Here is a 25,401-nt window from a genome sequence, read left to right on the forward strand (position 1 = left end):
AACCCACTAGATTAAGGGGACAAGTCGTGCGGCGTCACAGCAACGTCACACGGCAGGCGGCCAATAGCAGCGGAGGGGCGGAGATGAGCAGGATGTAAACATCCCGCCCACCTTCTTCCTTCCGAATTGCAGCCGGGACGCAGGTAAGGAGATGTTCCTCGCTCCTGCGGCTTCACACACAGCGATGTGTGCGGCCACAGTTACGAGGAACTACATCGTACCTGTCGCTGCACCGGCATTATGGAAATGTCGGACCCTACACCGATGATACGATAACGACGCTTTTGCGCTCGTTAATCGTATCAAAAAGGATTTGCACACTAAGATATCGTCTGCGACGCCGGATGTGTGTCACTTTCGATTTGACCACACCGACATCGCACCTGCGATGTCGTAGTGTGCAAAGACCCCATAAGAATGATAAAAAGCTGGATGGTCCCTGTCCTTGACAAGCTGGATGGTCCCTGTCCTCGATAATAAGCTGGATGGTCCCGGTTCTCGATAAGCTAGATGGTTCCTGTCCTCAATAACAAGCTAGATGGTCCCTGTCCTCGATAACAAGCTGGATGGTCCCTGTCCTTGATAATAAGCTGGATGGTCCCTGTTCTCGATAAGCTAGATGGTTCCTGTCCTCGATAACAAGCTAGATGGTCCCTGTCCTCAATAACAAGCTGGATGGTCCCTGTCCTTGATAATAAGCTGGATGGTCCCTGTTCTCGATAAGCTAGATGGTTCCTGTCCTCGATAACAAGCTAGATGGTCCCTGTCCTCAATAACAAGCTGGATGGTCCCTGTCCTTGATAATAAGCTGGATGGTCCCTGTTCTCGATAAGCTAGATGGTTCCTGTCCTCGATAACAAGCTAGATGGTCCCTGTCCTCAATAACAAGCTGGATGGTCCCTGTCCTCGATGATAAGCTGGATTGATCCCTGTCCTCGATAAGCTAGATGGTCCCTATCCTTGATAACAAGCTAGATGGTCCTTGTTCTCGATACGTTGGATGGTCCCTGTCCTTGATAACAAGCAGTGTCCAGGGTTTCCAAAAATATTTTCACATTTTGATTGATCTGACCACAGAACAGTTTCCCATTTTGCCTCGGTCTATTATAAATGAGCTTTGGCCTAGAGAAGGCAGCAGGGTTTCTGGACTGCGGTGATATTTGTCTTCTTTTTTACCTGATAGAGCCTTCACTTGCATTTGTGTATTGAACAATGTTTTCAGATAATAATTTCTGGAAGTTTTCCTGAGCCCATACAGGGATTTGCACAACCAAATTATGCCTGTATTTAATGCAGCGAAGCCTGAAGGCCCATAGATCATGAGCATCTAATATTGCTTGCCGACCTAGTCCCTTGTGCACATGGTTTTCTCCAGAATCTGAATCTTTTTATATTCTGCACTACAGATGGTGAATGTTCAAAAGTCCTAGCAATTTTATGTTGAAGAACATTTTTCTGAAATTCTTCCAAAATGTGTTCACAGTCGGTGACCTCTGACCATCTTTGCTTTTAAGAGACTCTGCCTCTCACTCTTTTTATACACATTGCTTAGTTGAATAATGTCCAACATTCAACTTCTGATCTGTGGTCTATGTTACATTATATGGCAATAAGAGATTTCTAAGTCCTTACATTCTTGGTTTCATTCCATTTTACACAGCAGCCCAACTTTTTGGGGAATTTGAGCAGTATTACCATAGTGGAAGACATTGGTAGTATAACTAAACCTCTCGATTACAGGAATATTATCAACCAACATGGGTTTTATTACCCACCTTATACACCTCAGGGATATCAGCTTACTAGAAAGTATTCATAGCATACTAACCCAATAGACGCCAAGGACAATTCTGATAACCTATTATTACCTGCTAGAGACCAGAGGTGTTGTATTGGACATTAATGACTCTGACGTGTGGCGCCGGGGTAACCAGTCATATATTGTGGTTATGATTTTAGTAAAATGTTCCATAACCCAACGTCTCACATTTGGTCATTAGACTCTTGCATTTCATAAGGAGTCTACCATAACAATATATAACAGAATTCTCAGAAACAACAACTTCTACACAATACAGAAAATAAGACTATTTACCGGCTTCCACCTCCTCGGGGAGATCTTCCTTGTCTCGGTTCCAGTCAACCTCTTTGCTGTATTCTGGCTTGAAGAAATCTCTCAGTCTCTGCTCGTACGGTGCCAGCCTCAGGTGCGGTGGGGGTCGGCGCCCCGTTTCGGCAAGATGAGCCACGGCTTCACTCAGCTTCTCATTCATTTTCCGCTTAGCATCCTTCCACCTCTTCTTGACTTTATCGCTGGTGCGTGAAGCCACCCCTACTGTGCTCACCTCGTTGGCTATGGCCTGCCACATGGCATTCTTCGCCATATTGGAGGTAATATCAGCTTCGTTGCCAAAAAGCTTGGAGTAGTTTTCTATCACCAGGTCCACAAGGACATCGAGTTCCTTCTCAGTGAACTTTACAATTCGCAGACGCGGGACTCCGGAAGAGGGAGATGAAGCCGATTGAGATCCGAAGGAGTTCGAGACCTGAGTCACGGGGAATTGTGAGGGCGACGCAGTATCACAGATATGCAAGATCGGCTCACCTGTATCTGTCATTTTGGTACAGAACAAAGTAAATTTTAGAGTTGGTGGGCACATTCACCTGTACAGAGGACAATCACTATTGAGACCACCATTGGTGAATCTGTCCTGGTGAGATAGTGTGAGGGGCCACAAACTATAACAACATATCAAAACGCATCAACTTTCAAACCTCAATCAAAAATCATACAAAAGACACTGGCAAGCCTCTGGTCCATCAACACATCGCTCTAATGATGGACACCATTTATGGATTACAGCACAGATAAACCACCATCCACTCTATTATGTCCTTACATTCTCTACTTCTATGGCCAACACTAACGTTTCATTACTAGACTGAGAAAGCGCAAGGAAGGAGAAGACAACCAAGGAAGAAGGTGAGCAACATACACTTGAATCTGGGATGTATAAGGAGTAAACCCATCTGTTAGAGATGACTACCAAGGAATAATTACTCTTGTGTGTGGTGGTCAGAGATTATTAATCCATCAATGGAAGGGTTTCTGCCTCCATGGCTTAACCTAGCCACAGAATTGGTGACAACTTGCAGGTTGCTCTTACACTCCCACCCTCCCCCCAACATCCCGGAGATGACCTCTGAAGTGCTGTCTGAATACAGCAATAGTTGTAGAGTTATATGCAAATTAATAGCAGTCTAGCTTCACTAATGTGTTTAATCTTTCTTTTTGGGAGAAAAAAAAAATATCAAACAAAAATGATAAAAAATTCATTGCTAGGTATATGCGAGTAATGGGCGACCAACAGTACACTGTGTGCAGAATTATTAGGCAAGTTGTATTTTTGAGGATTTTTTTTTATTATTGATCAACAACTATGTTCTCAATCAACCCAAAAGACTCAAATATTAAAGCTTAATATTTTTGGCAGTTGGAGTGGTTTTTTTTTAGATTTGGGTATTTTAGGAGGATCTGTTTGTGCAGGTGACTATTACTGTGCAGAATTATTAGGCAACTTAATAAAAACCAAATCTATTCCCATCTCACTTGTTTATTTTCTCCTGGTAAACCAATAGAAATAAACATTTCTGACATGCAAAAACAAAACCGCCAAAAATGAGTGCCCAATTTCGCCCCCTTTCTTTCTGATGACACTCAGCAGCCGAACATCCATAGATTCTGTCATTGCTTGCTCTGTTTACGATCAACATTGCGTGCAGCAGCCACCACAGCCCCCAGACACCACAGCCCCCAGACACCACAGCCTCCAGACACCACAGCCTCCAGACACTGCTCCCAGAGGTGGACTGTTTTCCCTCACTGTAGATCTTACATTTTATGAGGGACCACAGGTTCTCTATGGGGTTCAGATTATGTGAACAAGGGGGTCATGTCATTATTTTTTCATCTTTTAGACCTTTACTGGCCAGCCACGCTGGGGAGTAGTTGGATGCATGCGATGGAGCATTGTCCTGCATGAAAATCATGTTTTTCTTGAACGATAACGACTTCTTCCTGTACCACTGCTTGAAACTGGCAGTAGATCTGGGAGTTGAGCTTCACTCCATCCTCAACCTGATAAGGTCCCACAAGTTGATCTTTCATGATACAGCCCATAGCAGTACCCCACCTCCACCTTGCTGGTGTCTGAGTGGGAGTGGAGCTCTCTGCCCTTTACTGATCCAGCCTCTGGCCCATCCATCTGGCCCATCAAGAGTCACTCTCATTTTATCAGTCCATAAACCTTTGAAAAATCAGTCTTAAGATATTTCTTGGCCCAGTCTTGAGGTTTTATCTTATGCTTCTTGTTCAGAGGTGGTGGTTTTTCAGCCTTCCTTACCTTGGCCATGTCCCTGAGTATGGCACACCTTGTGCTTTATGATACTCCAGTAACGTTGCAGCTCTGAAATATGGCCAAACTGGTGGCAAATGGCATCTTGGCAGCTTCACGCTTGATTTTTCTAAATTCATGGGCAGTTATTTTGCAAATTTTTTGCCCAATCCCCTTCTTGCGACCCTGTTGGCTATTTGCCATGAAACACTTGATTGTTCGGTGATCAGGCTTCAAAAGTTTGGCAATTTCAAGACTGCTGCGTCCCTCTGCAAGACATCGCACAATATGGACTTTTCAGAGCCCGTCAAATCTCTCTTCTGACCCATTTTGCCAAAGGAAAGGAAGTTGCCAAATAATTAAGCACACCTTATATAGGGTGTTGATGTCATTACACCAGACCCCTCCTCATTACAGAGAGGCACAGCACCGGATTTACTTCATTGGTAGTTGGCTCTCAGCCTATACAGCTTGGAGTAGGACGACGTGTATAAAAAGTATCATGTGATCACAATACTCATTTGCCTAATAATTCTGCACACAGTGTAATGACATGAACGCTGTTAATTGGGTGAAGTGACTTATTTAATGAAATCGGCTGCTCTTATTAATAGCAGGGCTATTATAGAGGTAATTAATTCTGAGAAGAGACAGGTGTCAATTATGACCCTTATTTAAAAGGAAACTTCTCACCAGATTTGGGTCCTATAAGCTGCGGCCACCATGATGTAGGACGTATCATGCACACCGGCTTCAGAAGAAAGAAGACCAAGATAGCCGAAAGAGGAGGCGCCAATCCCGGAGAACGGTGCCACCCATCTGACGCTGTGCACCGGAGCGACCGCCTAGGTGAGTATTATAAAGTGTTTTTTATGTTCTATACAGCGGCCTGTGCACTTATTTACAGCATGTTAGATTGCTGTATATAATAGCCCACTGGTGCTGGCCGCAGCTTATAGGCCTCAAATCTGGTGACAGGTTCCCTTTAAAAAGGAGAGGAGCCAATGTTGGACTTGCTGGTTTTAGCCTTTGCTCAGTGAGTAAAATGGGTCGTTACAGAAATTGTATTGAAGGAGAGAGAACTTTGATCAAGAACACAGAAGATCTTCACTTACTTGAGTCCTGCAACCATCAGAAGACGCCGACGTGAACTCTAAACAAAAAACCCTAGTAGAGAACCATTGCTGAAAAAAAAGACGCGTATGGCCGCTCTCACATCAGCGGTATTCTGCCGCAATGCCGGATCCGGCACAAATGCGTTTCACTTCAATGCATTTCCTATGGACTTGTGGCAAGTTCCGGTCACATGTGGTTGCGTGCGTCATACCCAACCGCATGTGACCGGGACTTGCTGCGAGTCCAGAGGAAACGCATTTGTGCCGGATCTGGCATTGCGGCAGAATACCGCTGATGTGAAGCCCGCCTAAAAAAGGTTTTAGTTGGCCAAAAAGCACACTGACTGGCCTAAAGAGAAGAGGAGCCACATTGCATGGACAGATGAGAGAAGATAGTTCTAAAGGCCACTTTACAAGCTGCGACATCGCTCAAGCGATCTCGTTGGGGTCACGGAATTTGTGACGCACATCCGGTCGCTTTAGCGATGTCGTTGCGTGTGACACCTTTGAGCGATTTTGCATTGTTGCAAAAACGTGCAAAATCGCTCATCGGTGACATGGGGGTCCATTCTCGAATATCGTTGCTGCAGCAGTAACGATGTTGTTCCTCGTTCCTGCGGCAGCACACATCGCTCCGTGTGACACCGCAGCAACGAGGAACCTCTCCTTACCTGCCTCCCGCCCGCAATGTGGAAGGAAGGAGGTGGGCGGGATGTTCGTCCCGCTCATCTCTGCCCCTCCGCTTCTATTGGGCGGCAGTTCAGTGACGCTGCTGTGACATCGCTGTGACGCTGAACAAACCGCCCCCTTAGAAAGGAGATGGATCGCCGGTCACAGCGACGTCGCAGGGCAGGTAAGTATGTGTGAAGGGTCAGGCCGATGCTGTGCGCCACGGGCAGCAATTTGCCCATGTCGCACAACCGATGGGGACGGGTACCCACGCTAGCGATATCGGTCACGATATCGCAGCGTGTAAAGCGGCCTTTACTGGGTCTAAAGACAGTTTTTGAGACATCCCAGGAACACCGAATTTAGCCACAGACACTGTGAAGACTGGAAAACATGGAGTAGCCATCAGATACCAGGCACCATGGACCAGTGTGAATGTATCAAAATACTAGAAGGGGGCTTGTTGCCTTTTGCGGTGGAAGAAATTACTTTGAAAAGGGTGTTTCGCCAGGATGACCCCCGCAAGTGGGCAACATCCTGGTTCCAGGACAACAAGGTTGATGTTATGAAGTCAGGTGTTGGTTGACTCCGCGCAGATGTAAAAGGTTATACAACCAAAAATTAGGTCAGTGACTAACAGAAAGGCAAAGTCTGGAAACAAATTTCAGTTTATACTGTGACTATTCGAGTTTGCAATTGAAGATATAGACACCGCTATTTTTTGGGAATAGCCTATTATTCCTTTTTTTATTTTGTTCATGGCTTCATTTGGAATGGAATGCACAGCGCTCCCAGTGCCTTTGTGTAAAAGGGAAATAAATGCTATTAGGAGGATTGAGCCTTTTCTCAGTTGTTTTAAACACAATGCTATTATTTTGCATATAACTGTTGACTATGGGATTGTTGAAAATAACCAAGTGCAGCAGTTTGGCACACAGCTGGTTAACCAAACTAACATCTCACTGCTCGCTTCTCCGGCCACCTTCGGGGGTCGCTCTCCTATTTATAGTCCTCTGCATATCATCAATTGCTCCATGTTCTGGTCGCAACTAGGCTTGAGACGATCCTGCACGTCCTGGGCGCGTTCTGGCCTAGTCACAGCCAGAAGATCTGGCCTAGTGTGCATGTCATAAGTTCACAGAGCACATTATGATTAGAGATGAGTAAACCTTAGATTTGGGCTCAGAAAATTTACATGAAAATCACCAAGGTGAATCAAAAGCGCTGTGCTCCTGTGTGAGTGAGGTGCAGCATTGTGTGCGCTGCGGTTGGCGTTTGTTCGGCTCAAATTTGGCTTACATTCAGCTATCTCAGGTGTCTTGTTAATGGAGATTTTTAAAAAAAACAAAACAAAAAAGAAACAAAACCCCCACCCACCTTCGGAAATGTTTGGCTATGGGCTAAAAGCAAAACACTTCCAGAGGTAGGTGGGCGGTGGTTTTTTTTTTTTTTTATTCTTTGTAAACAAAACATCTGAGAACACTGAATGTAAGCCAAATTTGAGCCAAACAAAGACTAACCACACTGCGCACAGTGCAGGGCATCACTCACACACGAGCACAGCGCTTGACTCACCTTGGTGATTTTCATGTCATTTTTCGAGCCCATACTTAAGGTTCACTCATCTCTAATAATGTTGTCACTGCAACCTCATAACACGTATGCACAGAAGACATCTCAGGCCCCTGAAGTACAAGACACTAAATCCTGGGCCTAGCAGTGGCCAGAACTCCCAGTCTGGAGTGCAAGACACTCAATGCTGGGTCTAGCAGTCGCCAGAATTACCAACCTGGAGTGCAAGACATTCAATCCCAGGCCTAGCAGCAGCCAGAAGTCCCAGCCTGGAGTGCAAGACACTCAATTCCAGGCCTAGCAGCAGCCAGAATTCCCAAGCTGGAGTGCAAGACATTCAATTCCAGGCCTAGCAGCGGCCAGAAGTCCCAGACTGGAGTGCAAGACATTCAATCCCAGGCCTAGCAGCGGCCAGAAGTTCCAGCCTGGAGTGCAAGACATTCAATTCCAGGCCTAGCAGCGGCCAGAAGTCCCAGCCTGGAGTGCAAGACACTTATTCTCTGAAAATCTGGAGTTTCAGAGAAAATATACTTTATAGATCCAACTAGGTAACACAGCCGGAGACCAGACAAGTCTGGCTCTTCCAAGTGCTGCCGTAAATCACTGACAGGTCTCTGCGTACCCGGTTTCACCCGAAAATGAGCCCTAGCAGGATTTTTTTTGGAGTATTCTTAAAATATTAGCTCTACTCCAAAAATAAGCCCTAGTTGTGATTCAATAAAGGAAATGTCCAAAATACAGTAGGACTCTTCATCAAAGAAAGCAGACACCCCTAAAAGAAAATAGACACCCCTCCCCCCCAAAAAAAAACATTTGCACTCACCAGACCCCAAAAATTACAGTTGATAAGTGGCGATGGTGGATGGGCTCTCACACAGAGATCTGCGTCGCTGTCAGGTTCCTCACCGTTCCAGCTCCATTGCACTGCAGCTCTCAAAAAACAGATCGGGGACAAGTGTAACTCTGCGTGAGTGATACCGCTTCCAGTCATCGGGGAAGCCAACCGCTGTAGAACGCAGGGGGAACCGACAATGACGCAGATTTGTATGTGAGAGCCCATTCACTTGCCAACTCTAATTGTTTGGCGGCTGGTAAATGTGATTCTTTTAGGGGGTGTCTGCTTTATTTGGGGGGGTAAACTTAGTAGTACATAGAGAATAATACAATTTAAGAAGGTAATTTATACCATTGTAAATATGGTATGTACCCACCACTGTAGGACTGGTTCTGCACCATGAATACAGAAGATCAGATAAGAATATGTGCATCTGGCCTGTAATAGGATGAACACAAAATTTTGATGTTCCAGAATATGATGACGTTATATTTGATATGTGGATTGTTGTTCATGGGAAAATGTAAGACATCCACTGAAAATAAGCCATAGCGCATGTTTCGGAGCAAAAAAATAATATAAGTCCCTGTCTTATTTTCGGGGAAACATGGTATATACTGTTTGTGCACACGATGGGGCAATGAGATGCCTGCCAGACACAGTGCTGATCCAGCCACAAGTCTAAAGTATACCTTCTCTGAAATGCCAGAAGGAGTTAGTCAATAATGTATGCTCCATCAGTCACGCGGCGAGGCCATGCTGCCCACTGTTTGGGCAGAATGAATCAGATGACAGATTCCCTTTAAACAGTTTTGCACCTTTTGGCTTCAAAATTTTTTAATGAACCCAATTAGTAGAAAAAAAAAACTGACTGAAAGTGCGGCATAGTAGGAGGAGAGGTCTTTGAATCGGCTGTGAGGAGGTGGGGGGCTCTGGCAAGTCCAGGAGGGGAGGGGGTGAAATGACCTGAAGTCACAACAGCAACATCTCAGTGATGACTGACGGAAATAATAAAGTGATCTGTGCTCCCTGGTCTAGGACATGACCAGTAATGTCCAGAGGAGTCGCGTGTCTACGTTAGATACGTTCTCGATGGTTTCTTACCTCTTGTTGGCACTGTGGTATTGAGCGGCCCTTGGCCTCCTACTGACACCTTGACGTACTCCGGTTCCTCTTGTTTGATCGGCTTTGTGGTCACCGGGCCTGGATACATAACCAAACAACACATCACCAGGGACCACCAACGAAAACGTTTCTCATAAGTAGGGAGCATTAGAGGGGTCGATCTGGAACGGAGCCATCAGGGCTTCGGGGGGAGCACAGCTACTATAAAATTACCCCAAACTCACCAGTCAATCCTTTATGTTACTTCGTTACTATTGTCAAATGATAGAATATATACTTCTGTGCGTCTATGTATGTATATATGCATTGTGTAAGTGTATATGTATCAAAAATTAATTCAATACCATGCTGCAATAATTAGTACACCCCGATGAAACGTAAGGTTTGGACTAAAAAATTCTAATTAAAAAGAATTCATCCAGAGGTCAGTCTAATTCTTCATTACACTGGTGTCCAGCAAACGGAAGACTATAAAAGGGTGATTCTTAAAGAAAACACCTTCCCATTACATATCAGATATGGCACCACATGGAAGAGAAATGTCACCAGACCTGAGAAAGAAAACAATTTCTGTACACAAGAAAGGTGAAGGCTACAAGAAGATCAGCAAAGCTTTATTTATCAGTCAGATAGTGGAGCAAAAGTGATACAAAAATTTAAGAACGATGGAACCAAAGAGACAATCGACAGGAGCGTCTGGTGATGAGAAGGGGGGAAGAAAATCTATATGCAAAATTTATGCAGTTAAGTAGAAAGCCAAATAGGGTGTGTTTCCAGTGGCATAATACAGCGCACACTGCAGATGAGTGGTGTGTTTGGGGGGGGGGGGGTGTCATCCACGAAGAAAGTAGCTCCCAAAGCCCATGCACACAAGGCCGCCTACAAATGTGCCAGTGCGCATGTTAAAAAATATGAAGACTAGTGGTACTATGAACAGAAAAGACCAAGACAAATGGCATCGCAAAGGTGCGGAGGACAAAGAATACCTAGTGCCTCCAGTGAGAACGGGTGGTGCCAGTTTCCTTATGTGGGGCACGCGACCTGTCAGTGTCCAGAAGGCACATGAGTTGCCAGTGGGCACAAGGGTTGCCAGTGTCAGGGGTGGGGGGCACATGAGCTGCCAGTATCGGGGTGGGGGGGCAGTGTCAGGGGTGCACATGAGCTGCAGGTGTTGGGGGGTGGGGGGGCACGTGAGCAGCCGGTGCATCAGAGGCACATAAGCTGCCAGTGTTGGGGGCACATGAGCTACTGATGTGTATGTTATATGAAACTCAGCCTTTTATAAAAAAATTTTTTTAAATGACTTGATTACAATCTTACTGGTCATAGGGGGTGTACTCATTTATGATCACCACTGTTTATTGTGTAAATGTGTTTATGTATATATGTGTATCTATGCTCTGTAAAATGAAGAGAATACATGGCTGTGATAATCTGGAAATCTCATTGCCATAGTTTAGTCACACAGGACCCAGATCAGAAGTTGAGCGTTGGACATTTTTCCATTTGGTAGTGAAAAAATTAACTAATTTAGAAATTGATGGTAGAGACATATCTCAGACCAGCTGTGCCCGGGCAGTGTCCACCATTCTGCCCCGTTACCTTTTGTTCTTACACCAGTCTGTAAACATTGGGGAAGAGAGGAGACAATTGTTGGGAGATGAATGTTGCACTGTTCTTGTACGATGTCAGTTCTTGCTGCTCCACAGTTCGGATCTTTGCCGGATTTTTTGTTTCATGATGTGCCAAGTGTTTTGGAACGGTGACCAGTAGGGACTCCAGGCGGCCAGCTCATGACCTGAATTCTCCATCTGCGGAGCCATGCTGGTGTGATGGATGCAATATGTGATATACCAATGTCCGTTTTGTCCACATTGAGTTTTACAAAGTGCGATAAACCGATCGCTGCGGTGGATGTGGCTCAGATGGGCGTCTTCGTCCTCCGGTGCCGGCACCGCCTCTTTCGGCCATCTGCCGTCCTTCTGAAGTCGCGATGGATGACGCGTCCGACATCCGCGTCCCTGAGCAGGGCAGATCAAAGTATGGTACTGCGCATGCGCGGGATCAGCGAGTGTGTATGACGTAGTCACATCATGCACCACGGCTTCAGAAGGCGGACAACGATGGCCGAAAGAGGCGGCGCCGGCACCGGAGAACGGAGATGCCCATCTGAGCCACATCCACCCCAGCGACCGATTTAGGTGAGTATTATAAAGTGTAATGTTGTACACAGCGGCCTGGGCTCTTATATACAGCATGTTAGAATGCTGTATATAAGAGCCCATTGGTGGTGGCCGCAGCTTATAGGGCAAATAAGTGGTGACAGGTTCCCTTTAATGTGGTGCTGCCTGAGGAGGCCCCATAGATAATGAGCATCCAGTATATTGACAATCGGCCTTGTAACGGGCCAATGGACTTCCTCAGAATCTCTTGATGATATATGCTGTAGATGGTGGGATATTCAAAAGCAATTTGTAATTTTTCATTGAAGAATATTTTTTCGGAAATTGTTTCAGAATTTTTAGATGCAGTTGTTCATGGCATGGTGACCTCTGACCATCTTTGTTTCGGAGAGACTCTGCCTCTCTCACTTGCTCTTTTTAAGCACAGTCATGTGTCTTAGCTGAAAATTGACCCTCCGGTTGCTTTTCATTAGTATACTTACTTTTTCAGCCTTTGTTATCCCTGTCCCAATTGTTCCAACATGTTTCGTTACCATAACTTTCTACATTATTTTTTAGCAAATGAAATGGACAAATGTCGATCATTCAACTTCTGATCTGTGAGCTACACTAAACAAAAATATAACTGCAACACTAGTTTTGCTCCCTGCAATACTGTACTTAAGGGAGACGCTGAAGCTACAGTGTAGCTTCAGAGTGCAGTTGGCGGGCAAACCACCAGAGAGCAGTAGTCAGTGAGCCGTGTCTGCAGCGGGAGGGCTCGACAATGGTACAGGGATAATCAAATCGTGGTCAGGTGATAGCCGAGGGTCAGAAGCCGAGAAGTCAAGGATTTAGCAGGACGGAGAGCCAGAGGCCGGAGTCAGGAACATGGATACAAGTCAGATGCCGGGAAGTCCAAGTACAAACAAGGAAAGAAGACAAACAGGCTGGGACCGGGATAAGACAGACAGGGAAGGGTACACTGTACACAGGAGCAGGTAGTCAGGGCCCGGTTGAACGGACGAACGGAGGGGGGTACGAGTCAGAACAAGGTACCGGGGAGGCAGGATAGATCTGTTAACTCACCAGAGCCAGTAACATACGCAGGAGAGCATAAACTATCACTGGCGCTGAATAGGAGGTGCAGCGCCAGGACATAGTGTCCCGGAAATCGGAGCGAGGCAGGGAGGAGTTAACCCCTGACGTGACCAGGCCAGAGCTGAGTGGAATAATAAAACCACAGCGGCCGATGCAGGCCTGGATCATGACACTCCCATTTTTCATGAGCTGAATTCAAAGATGTAGGACTTTTTCTCTCAAATACTGTTCACAAATTTGTCTAAATCTGTGTGAGTGAGCACTTCTCTGTCGAGATAATCCATCCACCTCACAGGTGTGGCAGATCAAGATGCTGATCGGACAGCATGATTATTGCACAGGTGTGCCTTAGGCTGGCCACCAGAAAAGGCCACTCTAAATTGTCCAGTTTTACAGTATTGGGGTGGATTCGGTTGGTGGCTGGTGTGACCACCATTTTCCTCATGCAGTGTAACATGTTCACCAGGTGGTTGATTGTGGCTATGGATTGTTGGTCCACTTTTCTTCAGTGGCTGCGAAGTTGCTGGATATTGGGTAGGAACTTGAACACGCTGTCATATACGCCAATTGAGAGCCTCACGAACTTGCTCAACGGGTGACATGAGCGGTGAGTATACCATATATATGGGCAGAGAATTATCAGCTGCAACATGAGGTGATGGTCATGGATGAGACACAACAATGGTCTCAGGATCTCGTCACGATATCTCTGTGCAATCAATATGGCATCAACAAAATGCACCTGAGATGGTTGTCCATATCATATGGCTGCCCATAACATAACCCCACCGCCACCATGGGCCACTCTATTCACAATGTAGACATCAGCAAACCGCTCACCTACGCGATGCCTTACATGAGTCTGCCATCTACCCTGTACATTGAAAAGAGTTATTCATCCGTGAAGAGAAAACACCTCTCCAACATGCCAGACGACATCGAACGTGACTATTTGACCACTCAAGACGGTTACAATGACCAAATGCAGTCAAGTGGAGACCCCTATGGAGACGAGAAGCTGCAGTCAGGTGGAGGCCCCGATGAGGACAATGAGCAGCAGATGAGCTTCCCTGCGATGGTTTCTGACAGTTTGTGCAGAAATTCTTTGGTGTTGCACCGATTGTACCAGCAGCAGTCTGGGTGGCTGGTCTCAGACGAGATTTGGAGGTCCTGGGCTGGTGGTCTGCGGTTGTGAAACTGGTTAAATGTTCTGCCAAATTCTCTGAAAAAGCCTTTGTAGACGACTTATGGTAGAGAAATGAACATTCAATTAATGGGAGCAGCTTTGGTGACATTCCTGCAGTCAGCCTAGTGCACACTGCCTCAGAACTTGGGACATATGTGGCATTATGCTGTGTGATAAAACATTTGAAAGTGGCCTTTTATTGTGGCCGGCCTAAGGCACACCTGTGCAATAATCATGCTGTGTAATCAGCACCTTATCTGCCACACCTGTAAGGTGGATGGATTATCTGCAGAGGAGAAGTGCTCACTAACAGATTTATACACATTTATGAACAGTATTTGAGATAAAACGGCCTTCTATTGTTGAGGGTAAGAACTGAGTAACCTAAAATACTTAATTCAGCCATTTCACAGACTCAGATGCATAGTTTAGTTGATGTAACCTAACATACAGTTAGGTCCAGAAATATTTGGAGACAGTGACACAAGTTTTGTTATTTTAGCTGTTTACAAAAACATGTTCAGAAATACAATTATATATATAATATGGGCTGAAAGTGCACACTCCCAGCTGCAATATGAGAGTTTTCACATCCAAATCGGAGAAAGGGTTTAGGAATCATAGCTCTGTAATGCATAGCCTCCTCTTTTTAAAGGGACCAAAAGTAATTGGACAAGGGACTCTAAGGGCTGCAATTAACTCTGAAGGCGTCTCCCTCGTTAACCTGTAATCAATGAAGTAGTTAAAAGGTCTGGGGTTGATTACAGGTGTGTGGTTTTGCATTTGGAAGCTGTTGCTGTGACCAGACAACATGCGGTCTAAGGAACTCTCAATTGAGGTGAAGCAGAACATCCTGAGGCTGAAAAAAAAAGAAAAAATCCATCAGAGAGATAGCAGACATGCTTGGAGTAGCAAAATCAACAGTCGGGTACATTCTGAGAAAAAAGGAATTGACTGGTGAGCTTGGGAACTCAAAAAGGCCTGGGCGTCCACGGATGACAACAGTGGTGGATGATCGCCGCATACTTTCTTTGGTGAAGGAGAACCCGTTCACAACATCAACTGAAGTCCAGAACACTCTCAGTGAAGTAGGTGTATCTGTCTCTAAGTCAACAGTAAAGAGAAGACTCCATGAAAGTAAATACAAAGGGTTCACATCTAGATGCAAACCATTCATCAATTCCAAAAATAGACAGGCCAGAGTTACATTTGCTGAAAAACACCTCATGAAGCCAGCTCAGTTCTGGAAAAGTATTCTATGGACAGATGAGACCAAGATCAACCTGTACCAGAATGATGGGAAGAAAAAAGTTTGGAGAAGAAAGGGAACGGCACATGATCCAAGGCACACCACATCCTCTGTAAAACATGGTGGAGGCAACGTGATGGCATGGGCATGCATGGCTTTCAATGGCACTGGGTCACTTGTGTTTATTGATGACATAACAGCAGACAAGAGTAGCCGGATGAATTCTGAAGTGTACCGGGATATACTTTCAGCCCAGATTCAGCCAAATGCCGCAAAGTTGATCGGACGGCGCTTCATAGTACAGATGGACAATGACCCCAAGCATATAGCCAAAGCTACCCAGGAGTTCATGAGTGCAAAAAAGTGGAGCATTCTGCAATGGCCAAGTCAATCACCAGATCTTAACCCAATTGAGCATGCATTTCACTTGCTCAAATACAGACTTAAGACGGAAAGACCCACAAACAAGCAAGACCTGAAGGCTGCGGCTGTAAAGGCCTGGCAAAGCATTAAGAAGGAGGAAACCCAGCGTTTGGTGATGTCCATGGGTTCCAGACCTAAGGCAGTGATTGCCTCCAAAGGATTCGCAACAAAATATTGAAAATAAAAATATTTTGTTTGGGTTTGGTTTATTTGTCCAATTACTTTTGACCTCCTAAAATGTGGAGTGTTTGTAAAGAAATGTGTACAATTGCTACAATTTCTATCAGATATTTTTGTTCAAACCTTCAAATTAAATGTTACAATCTGCACTTGAATTCTGTTGTAGAGGTTTCATTTCAAATCCAATGTGGTGGCATGCAGAGCCCAACTCGCCAAAATTGTGTCACTGGCCAAATATTTTTGGACCTAACTGTACATATTTATGAATGCTTTTGTATTCTACTAACACATATAAATATATTCAGTGATTTTCCTTAACAGAAAATGCCAGCACATGTAACTCAAAGATGGCACCTGCATCGTGGACAACGCCTAAGGTGATAAGGAGATGGAAAACATCCAAAGTTTGGAACAACCAATCCAGTAGAGACAATGCAAACTGCTACACGCCCCGAGCCCGACCTGCGATATTTGATTGGACTACATTTTATTTTGTCTACACCCTTTTCTTATCTAGAACTATAAAAGTTTTGTGACCAATAAACGAGCAGAATCTCACTGGCGTTCGTCATGAGAGGAAGCTATTAACCGACCCGCAGTCTGTTATTTCTCTCTCGTGTGCACACATGACATTCCAGATAATCTGAAAAGGGCAGTCAGACCTTGTGAGACCCCCCTGGTGTCTCCCCTGAACACTGTGTCTTAGATCTTAAAGTTCAACTTATGAAAAATAGCAGCAAAAACAAAAAAAGTGTTGTGTTTAAATTTTTGTTCAGTTTGTGTTCGGTAGCGAAAAAATATTTCGGTAAACGATTTCCAGATTATTGCTTTCTTGTTTTCTTTATACAGTCATATGAAAAAGTTTGGCCCCCCTATTAATGTTACCCGTTTTTCTTTATAACAATTTGGGGTTTTGCTATTTCAGTGTCATATCTAATAACTGATGGACTGAGTAATATTTCTGGATTGAAATGAGGTTTATTGTACTAACAGAAAATGTGCAATCCGCATTTAAACTAAATTTGACCGGTGCATAAGTATGGGCACCCTTATCAATTTCTTGATTTGAACACTCCTAACTACTTTTTACTGACTTACTAAAGAACTAAATTGGTTTTGTAACCTCATTGAGCTTTGAACTTCAGAGGCAGGTGGATCCAATCATGAGAAAAGGTATTTAAGGTGGCCACTTGCAAGTTGTTCTCCTATGTGAATCTCCTATGAAGAGTGGCATCATGGGCTCCTCAAAACAACTCTCAAATGATCTGAAATCAAAGATTATTCAACATAGTTGTTCAGGGGAAGGTACAAAAAGTTGTCTCAGAGATTTAAGCTGTCAGTCTCAACTGTGAGGAACATAGTAAGGAAATGGAAGAACACAGGTACAGTTCTTGTTAAGCCCAGAAGTGGCAGGCCAAGAAAAATATCAGAAAGGCAGAGAAGAAGAATGGTGAGAACAGTCAAGGACAATCCACAGACCACCTCCAAAGACCTGCAGCATCATCTTGCTGCAGATGGTGTCACTGTGCATCGGTCACAATACAACGCACGTTGCACAAGGAGAAGCTGTATGGGAGAGTGATGCGAAAGAAGCCGTTTCTGCAAACACGCCACAAACAGAGTCGCCTGAGGTATGCAAAAGCACATTTGGACAAGCCAGTTACATTTTGGAAGAAGGTCCTGTGGACTGATGAAACAAAGATTGAGTTGTTTGGTCATACAAAAAGGCGTTATGCATGGAGGCAAAAAAACACGGCATTCCAAGAAAAGCACTTGCTACCCACAGAAACATTTGGTGTAGGTTCCATCATGCTTTGGGGCTGTGTGGCCAATGCCGGCATCGGGAATCTTGTTAAAGTTGAGGGTCGCATGGATTCAACTCAGTATCAGCAGATTCTTGACCATAATGTGCAAGAATCAGTGACGAAGTTGAAGTTACGCAGGGGATGGATATTTCAGCAAGACAATGATCCAAAACCCCACTCCAAATCTACTCAGGCATTCATGCAGAGGAACAATTACAATGTTCTGGAATGGCCATCCCAGTCCCCAGACCTGAATATCATTGAACATCTGTGGGATGATGTGAAGCGGCTGTCCATGCTCGGCGACCATCAAACTTACCTGAACTGGAATTGTTTTGTAAACAGGAATGGTCAAATCTACCTTCATCCAGGATCCAGGAACTCATTAAAAGCTACAGGAAGCGACTAGAGGCTGTGATTTCTGCAAAAGGAGGATCTACAAAATATTAATGTCACTTTTATGTTGAGGTGCCCATACTTTTGCACCGGTCAAATTTTGTTTAAAGGCGGATTGCACATTTTCTGTTAGTACAATAAACCTCATTTCAATCCAGAAATATTACTCAGTCCATCAGTTATTAGATATATGAAACTGAAATAGCAAAAACCCAAATTGTTATAAAGAAAAAAGGTTAATATTAATAGGGGTGCCCAACTTTTTCATATGACTGTATTTTACACAGCAACCCAACTTTTTGGGTGGAAATGGGCTTGGGCTTATCTGTATGGATAAACGGTATGTCTTTGTATGCATTGTGTATTGACGTGTCTATGCATGTGTGCTTTTGCTTATGCGTATGTGTATTTATTTCACTCGTTTATACAGAACCATTAATCAGCGCTTTCCAGACATCACTGTCCTCATTGGGGCTCACAATGTAAATTCCCCAATCAGTATGTCTTCAGAGTGTGGAAGTGAATGCAGAGAGAACATGGAAAACTCCTTGCAGATGTCATTGATGGGATTAGAACCCAAGGTCTCATATCTGACATCGTGTCTCCGCCTCATAGGTGGCTCAGGTAAGGTATCACCACCTAACATATGTCTTTCTGAGTTACAATTCTGTTCCATCACCATTACTGCTTAATTGGTTCCCACAGTTCCTCCTGTTACCGACCAGCCACAACCGCCTCTTTAGTTCTGAGGTCGCCCCTCTGCATCAATATCATCAGTTCATGTTGAGCATCAACTGCTCTTGCAGACCCTGTAGCATCAAGGGTCCACTTCACCAGGTGGGACATACCAGAATGCTCAAGCTGTGGCTCACAACAGTGCGAAAGGATGGACCTTCCTTTTAAGTGGTCTTGTGAAATTGTCTGGACAAGAAACTCTTCGAGTCAATGGAACCTCAGGGTTCAGGAGGTCCGTGACCTGGCAGTACTGATGGATACTCAAGTCCAGTAGTATCCCCACCTCCACTTGCGCCCAAGTTCACAGGAAACCCTGTTCTGTGCACTTTGAACATATAAGTTTCCTTCTGATAGGTCTAGGGTGGCCTACGTCCGCTTTACTCTGGAGAGTGATTAGTAATTTGGGACTGCTGTGGTTGAGCCAAAACTTTCTGGTTTTTGATGCTCTCCTGATCAGATGATTGATGGGGGTTCTTTCTTTCTGTGCGGTATTTTGGGTAGTCCTCATCGTTGTTCCATGTTGCTCTGTTCAGCCTGCTTAGTGTCTACTATTACAACTCAAAACCAGGACTTTATAGATGTGATTACCAAACAAAGAGCCGAGACTCTGCCACCTCCACCCCCATACAACTGTGCAATTACTCATCGTCCTGGGTGAGAACCAACTTATGTCTATTCTTTACCCTGAAACAGGTCTCCTTATTAGAGTTGATTGAATGCCCAAAAATCCGGTACCGACGGATCACTGCCAGATTTTAAAAGGTGTCCGATCCGCTCCGGAATCCGGTGCCCATATAAGTCAATGGGGACTGGAATACGGAGGTTAAAAATGTTTGTGGAGGGTATAGGGAGGTAGGAGCAAGCGCGGCATACTCACCAAGGTGCTGTCATGGCGGCACACTCCTTGCGGGTCACGCTATTCCCTTCCGGAGCCTACAATTCAATATTCATTGTTTTCCCTGCCCACCGGCGTGTGTAATTGGTTGCAGCTAGACACGCCCCCATCCTGAATGGCAGCGTGTCAGCTGACTGCAACCAATCACAGGCACCAGGATGGCCAGTGGGCGGGGAAAACAGTGCAAGTGTCTGCCGGTAAGCATGGTGGTAAAAAATAAACACTCGGCAGCACAGATATAGCGTGCAGCTGCAGCCCCAGATGTCGGGCTGTATCTGTGCTGTGTATCCAGTCCCACGTGCGAGGCTTTGCCAGGTGATGCCATGGCAGACTCGCGCGAGTCCGTTACATGTGTAACTCTGGTGAAATCGCATGCGGCTTTTTTTTTTTTATTTAAATAAATAATAAGAAGAAAAAAAACAAAAAAAAAAAAAACTTTGTGCGGTTCCCCCTACTCTTCATCCCCAGCCAAGATAACGCCGGCTGGGAGCTGGTATTCCAGCCCACAGCTGCCCGGTATTGCTGCATCTATTAGATCTCACAATCCCGGTGCAATACCAGTGGCGTGATGCGGAGCCAATCGGGGTAATAGCAGGGGTTAATAACAGTACACAGCTGCTACTAAACCCTAGGTTAGTGATCAAGAAGATAAGGGAGAGTCCAGCTCACCAAGGACTGACCTGCTGGTTGCAATCAGGGATCCTGCGCAGGAAATGAGGCTCGGTAACCATCCAATTGAAAATAGAAAAAGAGGTTTCCAGCGCCAGGAATAAGTTAAAAATCCTTTTTTATTGAAAATAAGGTAATAAAAATCCAGCAGATACCATAATAGATGTCAGAAAGATGGCAGAACAACGCGTTTCGACGCTTCAGGTCTTAGTCATGTTCTAAGACCTGAAGCGTCAAAACGCGTTGTTCTGCCATCTTTCTGACATCTATTATGGTATCTGCTGGATTTTTATTACCTTATTTTCAATAAAAAAGGATTTTTTAACTTATTCCTGGCGCTGGAAACCTCTTTTTCTAGGTTAGTGATGGTACAGGCGTCTATCAGATACCTGCATCACACAAACCTGTACATGAATGTAAATAAACACAGACACAGAGAAAAATCCTTTATTTGAAATAAAATACAAACACCCCCTCCTTCACCTCTTTATTAACCCCCCAAAACACCCTGCAGCTCTGACGTAATCCACACGAGGTCCCGTAATCCACACGAGGTCCCACACAAGTTCAGCTCTGCTACATCTGAATATCACAGAGAAAGGCCATAGAGCATGACCGCTCTCTGTGATCTCCAGAGAATGAATGAGCTGCGCATTGAGCGGTGACGTCACTCAGGTAATTTGCGGTCACAGCTGGAGGTTCCCACGGTCCTTCATCTGTGATCGCAGGTAACCTGACCTCAGGTGGAGGTCACTGAGTTCACAGACTTGCATCTCCTAGCAGAAAAATTGCAGTTTTTTTGGCCAAGAGATGCAAATTTGGTGTTGAAATTTTTACACCAAATTCCTGCATTCAATCTACACCTCCTGGAAAAAACCTCGGTGTTTTGACACATTTTTTTTGCCGCAGTTATTTTTCTGCGATTTTGGCTAGGAAGTACTCATTTGGTGCTGGAGTCATCTGCACCAGCTTTCAGCACCAAATTTCCACTTGCAGGCAGATTTTTTTTTTCTTTTTCCAGCCTGAACATCCAGTCTCTGAACATGAACTGCATGTACCTAGAAACACATGCACGCTCCTGTCTGTCAGAGGAGTGCTGCTGTGCCGGTGATGTCAGACTCGTGCGGGTCTGCCAAACACGACATCATCCGGCACAGCCTGCTGTTCTCTGAGGATGAGCATGCATGTACCTAGAAACACATGCACGCTCCTGTCTGTCAGAGGAGTGCTGCTGTGCCGGTGATGTCAGACTCGTGCGGGTCTGCCAAACACGACATCATCCGGCACAGCCTGCTGTTCTCTGAGGATGAGCATGCATGTACCTAGAAACACATGCACGCTCCTGTCTGTCAGAGGAGTGCTGCTGTGCCGGTGATGTCAGACTCGTGCGGGTCTGCCAAACACGACATCATCCGGCACAGCCTGCTGTTCTCTGAGGATGAGCATGCATGTACCTAGAAACACATGTACGCTCCTGTCAGAAGTGTGCGGCTGTGCTGCGATGTCAGACTCGTGGGAGTCCCTCACAAGTGTGATGCGGTTACATCAGTTTTTTCCATCAGGCACAATACGGAAAAAACGGATCCGGCGCCGGATCCATTTTATCCCCGTTGATTTGTATTAGCCCCAGGTTGTGCTGGATGGCATTGCGTTGCGGCATAATTGGCTAAATGTGGCAGCCGGATGGAACGTCTCTTGTTATGTTATTTTGTCTCTGATAAAAAAACCGCATTGCGCCGGATCCAGCGCCGTACGGCTTTTTTTTTATAATGGAAGCCTATGGGGGCTGGATTCGTCGTCATCCGTCATATGCCGGAAACCGGCGCCGGTCTCCATTTTTTGTTTCTGGGCATGCCCAGACATTGTGTAAATAGTCTCTCTCTGTCGGTCGGTCTCTCCCTCCCTCCTTTATACGCACCGATCACGGGCGCGGCGCTGCACAGCTGTCACACTGCTCTGGCGGCTTCTCCTCTTTTGAAAATGCCGGCCGCTCATTATTCCATCTCGTATTCCCTGCTTCCCCCGCGCACCGGCGCCTATGATTGCAGTCAGACACGCCCCCATGCTGAGTGACATGCCGACGTCCGGACCCTTCTAATTTTGATAAAGCTAATATAGCCAGGTAAAGCCACATGGTTGAAGGCTGGTATTCTCAGGATGGGGGAGCTCCACGTTATGGGGAGCCCCCCAGCCTAAAAATATCAGCCAGCGGCAGCCCGGAATTGCTGCATCCATAGATGCGACAGTCCCGGGACTCTACCCGGCTCATCCCGAATTGCCCTGGTGCGGTGGCAATCGAGGTAATAAGGATTTAATGGCAGCCCATAGCTGCCACTAAGTCCTAGGTTAATCATGGCAGGCGTCAATGAGACACCCCCAATGATTAACCTGCAAGTTAAAGTAAATAAACACACACACCCGAAAAACCCTTTATTTGAAGAAGGGAATTTTGTTACTTACCGTAAATTCCTTTTCTTCTAGCTCTTATTGGGAGACCCAGACGATTGGGGTATAGCTACTGCCCTCCGGAGGCCACACAAAGCACTACACTAAAAAGTGCAAGGCCCCTCCCCTTCTGGCTATACCCCCCCGTGGTATCACGGGTTCTCCAGTTTTAGTGCCAAAGCAAGAAGGAGGAAGCCAATAACTGGTTTAAACAAATTAACTCCGAATAACGTCGGATAACTGAAAAACCGTTCAACATGAACAACATGTGTACCCGCAAACAACCAAGAAATCCCGAAGGACAACAGGGCGGGTGCTGGGTCTCCCAATAAGAGCTAGAAGAAAAGGAATTTACGGTAAGTAACAAAATTCCCTTCTTCTTCAGCGCTCTATTGGGAGACCCAGACGATTGGGACGTCCAAAAGCTGTCCCTGGGTGGGTAAAGAGATACCTCATGTTAGAGCTGCAAAACAGCCCTCCCCTACGGGGATGTCACTGCCGCCTGCAGGACTCTTCTACCTAAGCTGGCATCCGCCGAAGCATAGGTATGCCCTGATAATGTTTGGTGAAAGTGTGCAGACTCGACCAGGTAGCTGCCTGGCACACCTGTTGAGCCGAAGCCTGGTGTCGTAGCGCCCAGGACGCACCCACGGCTCTGGTTGAATGGGCTTTCAGCCCTGAAAGAACCGGAAGCCCTGCAGAACGGTAGGCTTCAAGAATTGGTTCTTTGATCCATCGAGCCAGGGTGGCTTTAGAAGCCTGCAACCTCTTGCGCGTACCAGCGACAAGGGCATCGGAACGGCGTATGGGCGCCGTGCGGGAAATGTAGATACTGAGTGCTCTCACCAGATCTAGCAAACGTAAATCATTCTCATACCGGTGAACCGGATGAGTGCAAAAGGACGGTAAGGAGATATCCTGATTAAGATGAAACGAGGATACGACCTTAGGGAGAAACTCCGGAATGAGGCGCAGCACTACCTTGTCCTGGTGAAACACCAGGAAGGGAGCCTTGGATGACAGAGCTGCCAGCTCAGACACTCGCCGAAGCGATGTGATCGCAACGAGAAACGCCACCTTCTGTGACAGGCGAGAAAAGGAAACTTCCTTCAGAGGCTCGAAAGGCGGCTTCTGGAGAGCAACTAGAACCCTGTTCAGATCCCATGGATCTAACGGCCGCTTGTACGGGGGTATGAAATGGCAAACCCCCTGCGGGAACGTGCGCACCTTAGAAAGACGTGCTAGACGCTTCTGAAAAAACACGGATAGTGCTGAGACTTGCCCTTTGAGGGAGTCTAGCGACAAGCCCTTTTCTAACTCCTATTGTAGGAAGGAAAGAAAAGTAGGCAATGCAAATGGCCAGGGAGACACTCCCTGAGTAGAGCACCAGATTAAGAAAATCTTCCACGTTCTGTGGTAGATCTTAGCAGACGTGGGCTTCCTAGCCTGTCTCATGGTGGCAACGACCCCTTGAGATAATCCTGAAGACGCTAGGATCCAGGACACAAAGGCCACACAGTCAGGTTCAGGGCCGCAGAATTCCGATGGAGAAAACGGCCCTCGGGACAGTAAGTCTGGTCGGTCTGGTAGTGACCCCGGTCGGCCGACCGTGAGATGCCACAGATCCGGGTACCACGATCTCCTCGGCCAGTCTGGTGCGACGAGTATGACGCGGCTGCAATCGGATCTGATTTTTGCGCAGTACTCTGGGCAAGAGTGCCAGAGGTGGAAACACATATGTGAGCCGGAACTGCGACCAATCTTGCACTAAGGCGTCTGCCGCCAGAGCTCTGTGATCGCGCGATCGTGCCATAAATGCCGGGACCTTGTTGGTGTGCCGAGACGCCATTAGGTCGACGTCCGGCACCCTCCAGCGGCAACAGATTTCCTGAAACACGTCCGGGTGAAGGGACCATTCCCCCGCGTCCATGCCCTAGCGACTGAGGAAGTCTGCTTCCCAGTTTTCTACGCCCGGGATGTGAACTGCGGATATGGTGGATGCTGTGTCCTCCACCCACATGAGGATTCGCCGGACTTCCTGGAAGGCTTGCCGACTGCGTGTCCCTCCTTGGTGGTTGATGTATGCCACCGCTGTGGAGTTGTCCGACTGGATTCGGATCTGCTCTCTTTCTAGCCACTTCTGGAAAGCTAATAGGGTAAGATACCCTGCCCCGATTTCCAGAACATCGATCTGAAGGGTGGACTCCTGCTGAGTCCACGTCCCCTGAGCCATGTGGCGGAGACAAGCTGCTCCCCACCCTGACAGACTCGTATCTGTCGTGACCACTGCCCAGGATGGGGGCTATGACAATGAGGTGGGAATAAGCCACTATTGCAGAGAGTCCTCGGCCGTCAGTGAAAGGGAGACTTCCCTGTCCAGGGAGGTTGACTGCCCGTCCCTTTGGCGGAGAATGTCCCATTGCCGTTGGCGCAGAAGAAACTGCG

The 25,401-nt window shown here is 46.2% G+C and overlaps 1 protein-coding gene across 6 annotated transcripts in view; it reads right to left on the minus strand.

Annotated features, from left to right (window-relative positions):
- Positions 1–25,401, minus strand: part of LOC142297092 (uncharacterized) — an 86,848-nt gene that overhangs the window by 16,569 nt on the left and 44,878 nt on the right. For 4 of the 6 annotated variants that reach the window (XM_075341346.1, XM_075341343.1, XM_075341344.1 and 1 more), the window contains 2 exons: positions 9,690–9,788; positions 2,096–2,611 (listed from right to left, as the gene is read on the minus strand). In XM_075341346.1, coding sequence (XP_075197461.1) covers positions 2,096–2,611; positions 9,690–9,788 — 615 coding nt within the window. The remainder of the gene's footprint in view (positions 1–2,095; positions 2,612–9,689; positions 9,789–25,401) is intronic. The other 2 variants (XM_075341347.1, XM_075341349.1) reach the window with 1 other exon arrangement.

This window comes from Anomaloglossus baeobatrachus, chromosome 3, assembly GCF_048569485.1.
Source record: "Anomaloglossus baeobatrachus isolate aAnoBae1 chromosome 3, aAnoBae1.hap1, whole genome shotgun sequence".
In the NCBI taxonomy this organism is placed as follows: Eukaryota; Metazoa; Chordata; class Amphibia; order Anura; family Aromobatidae; genus Anomaloglossus; species Anomaloglossus baeobatrachus.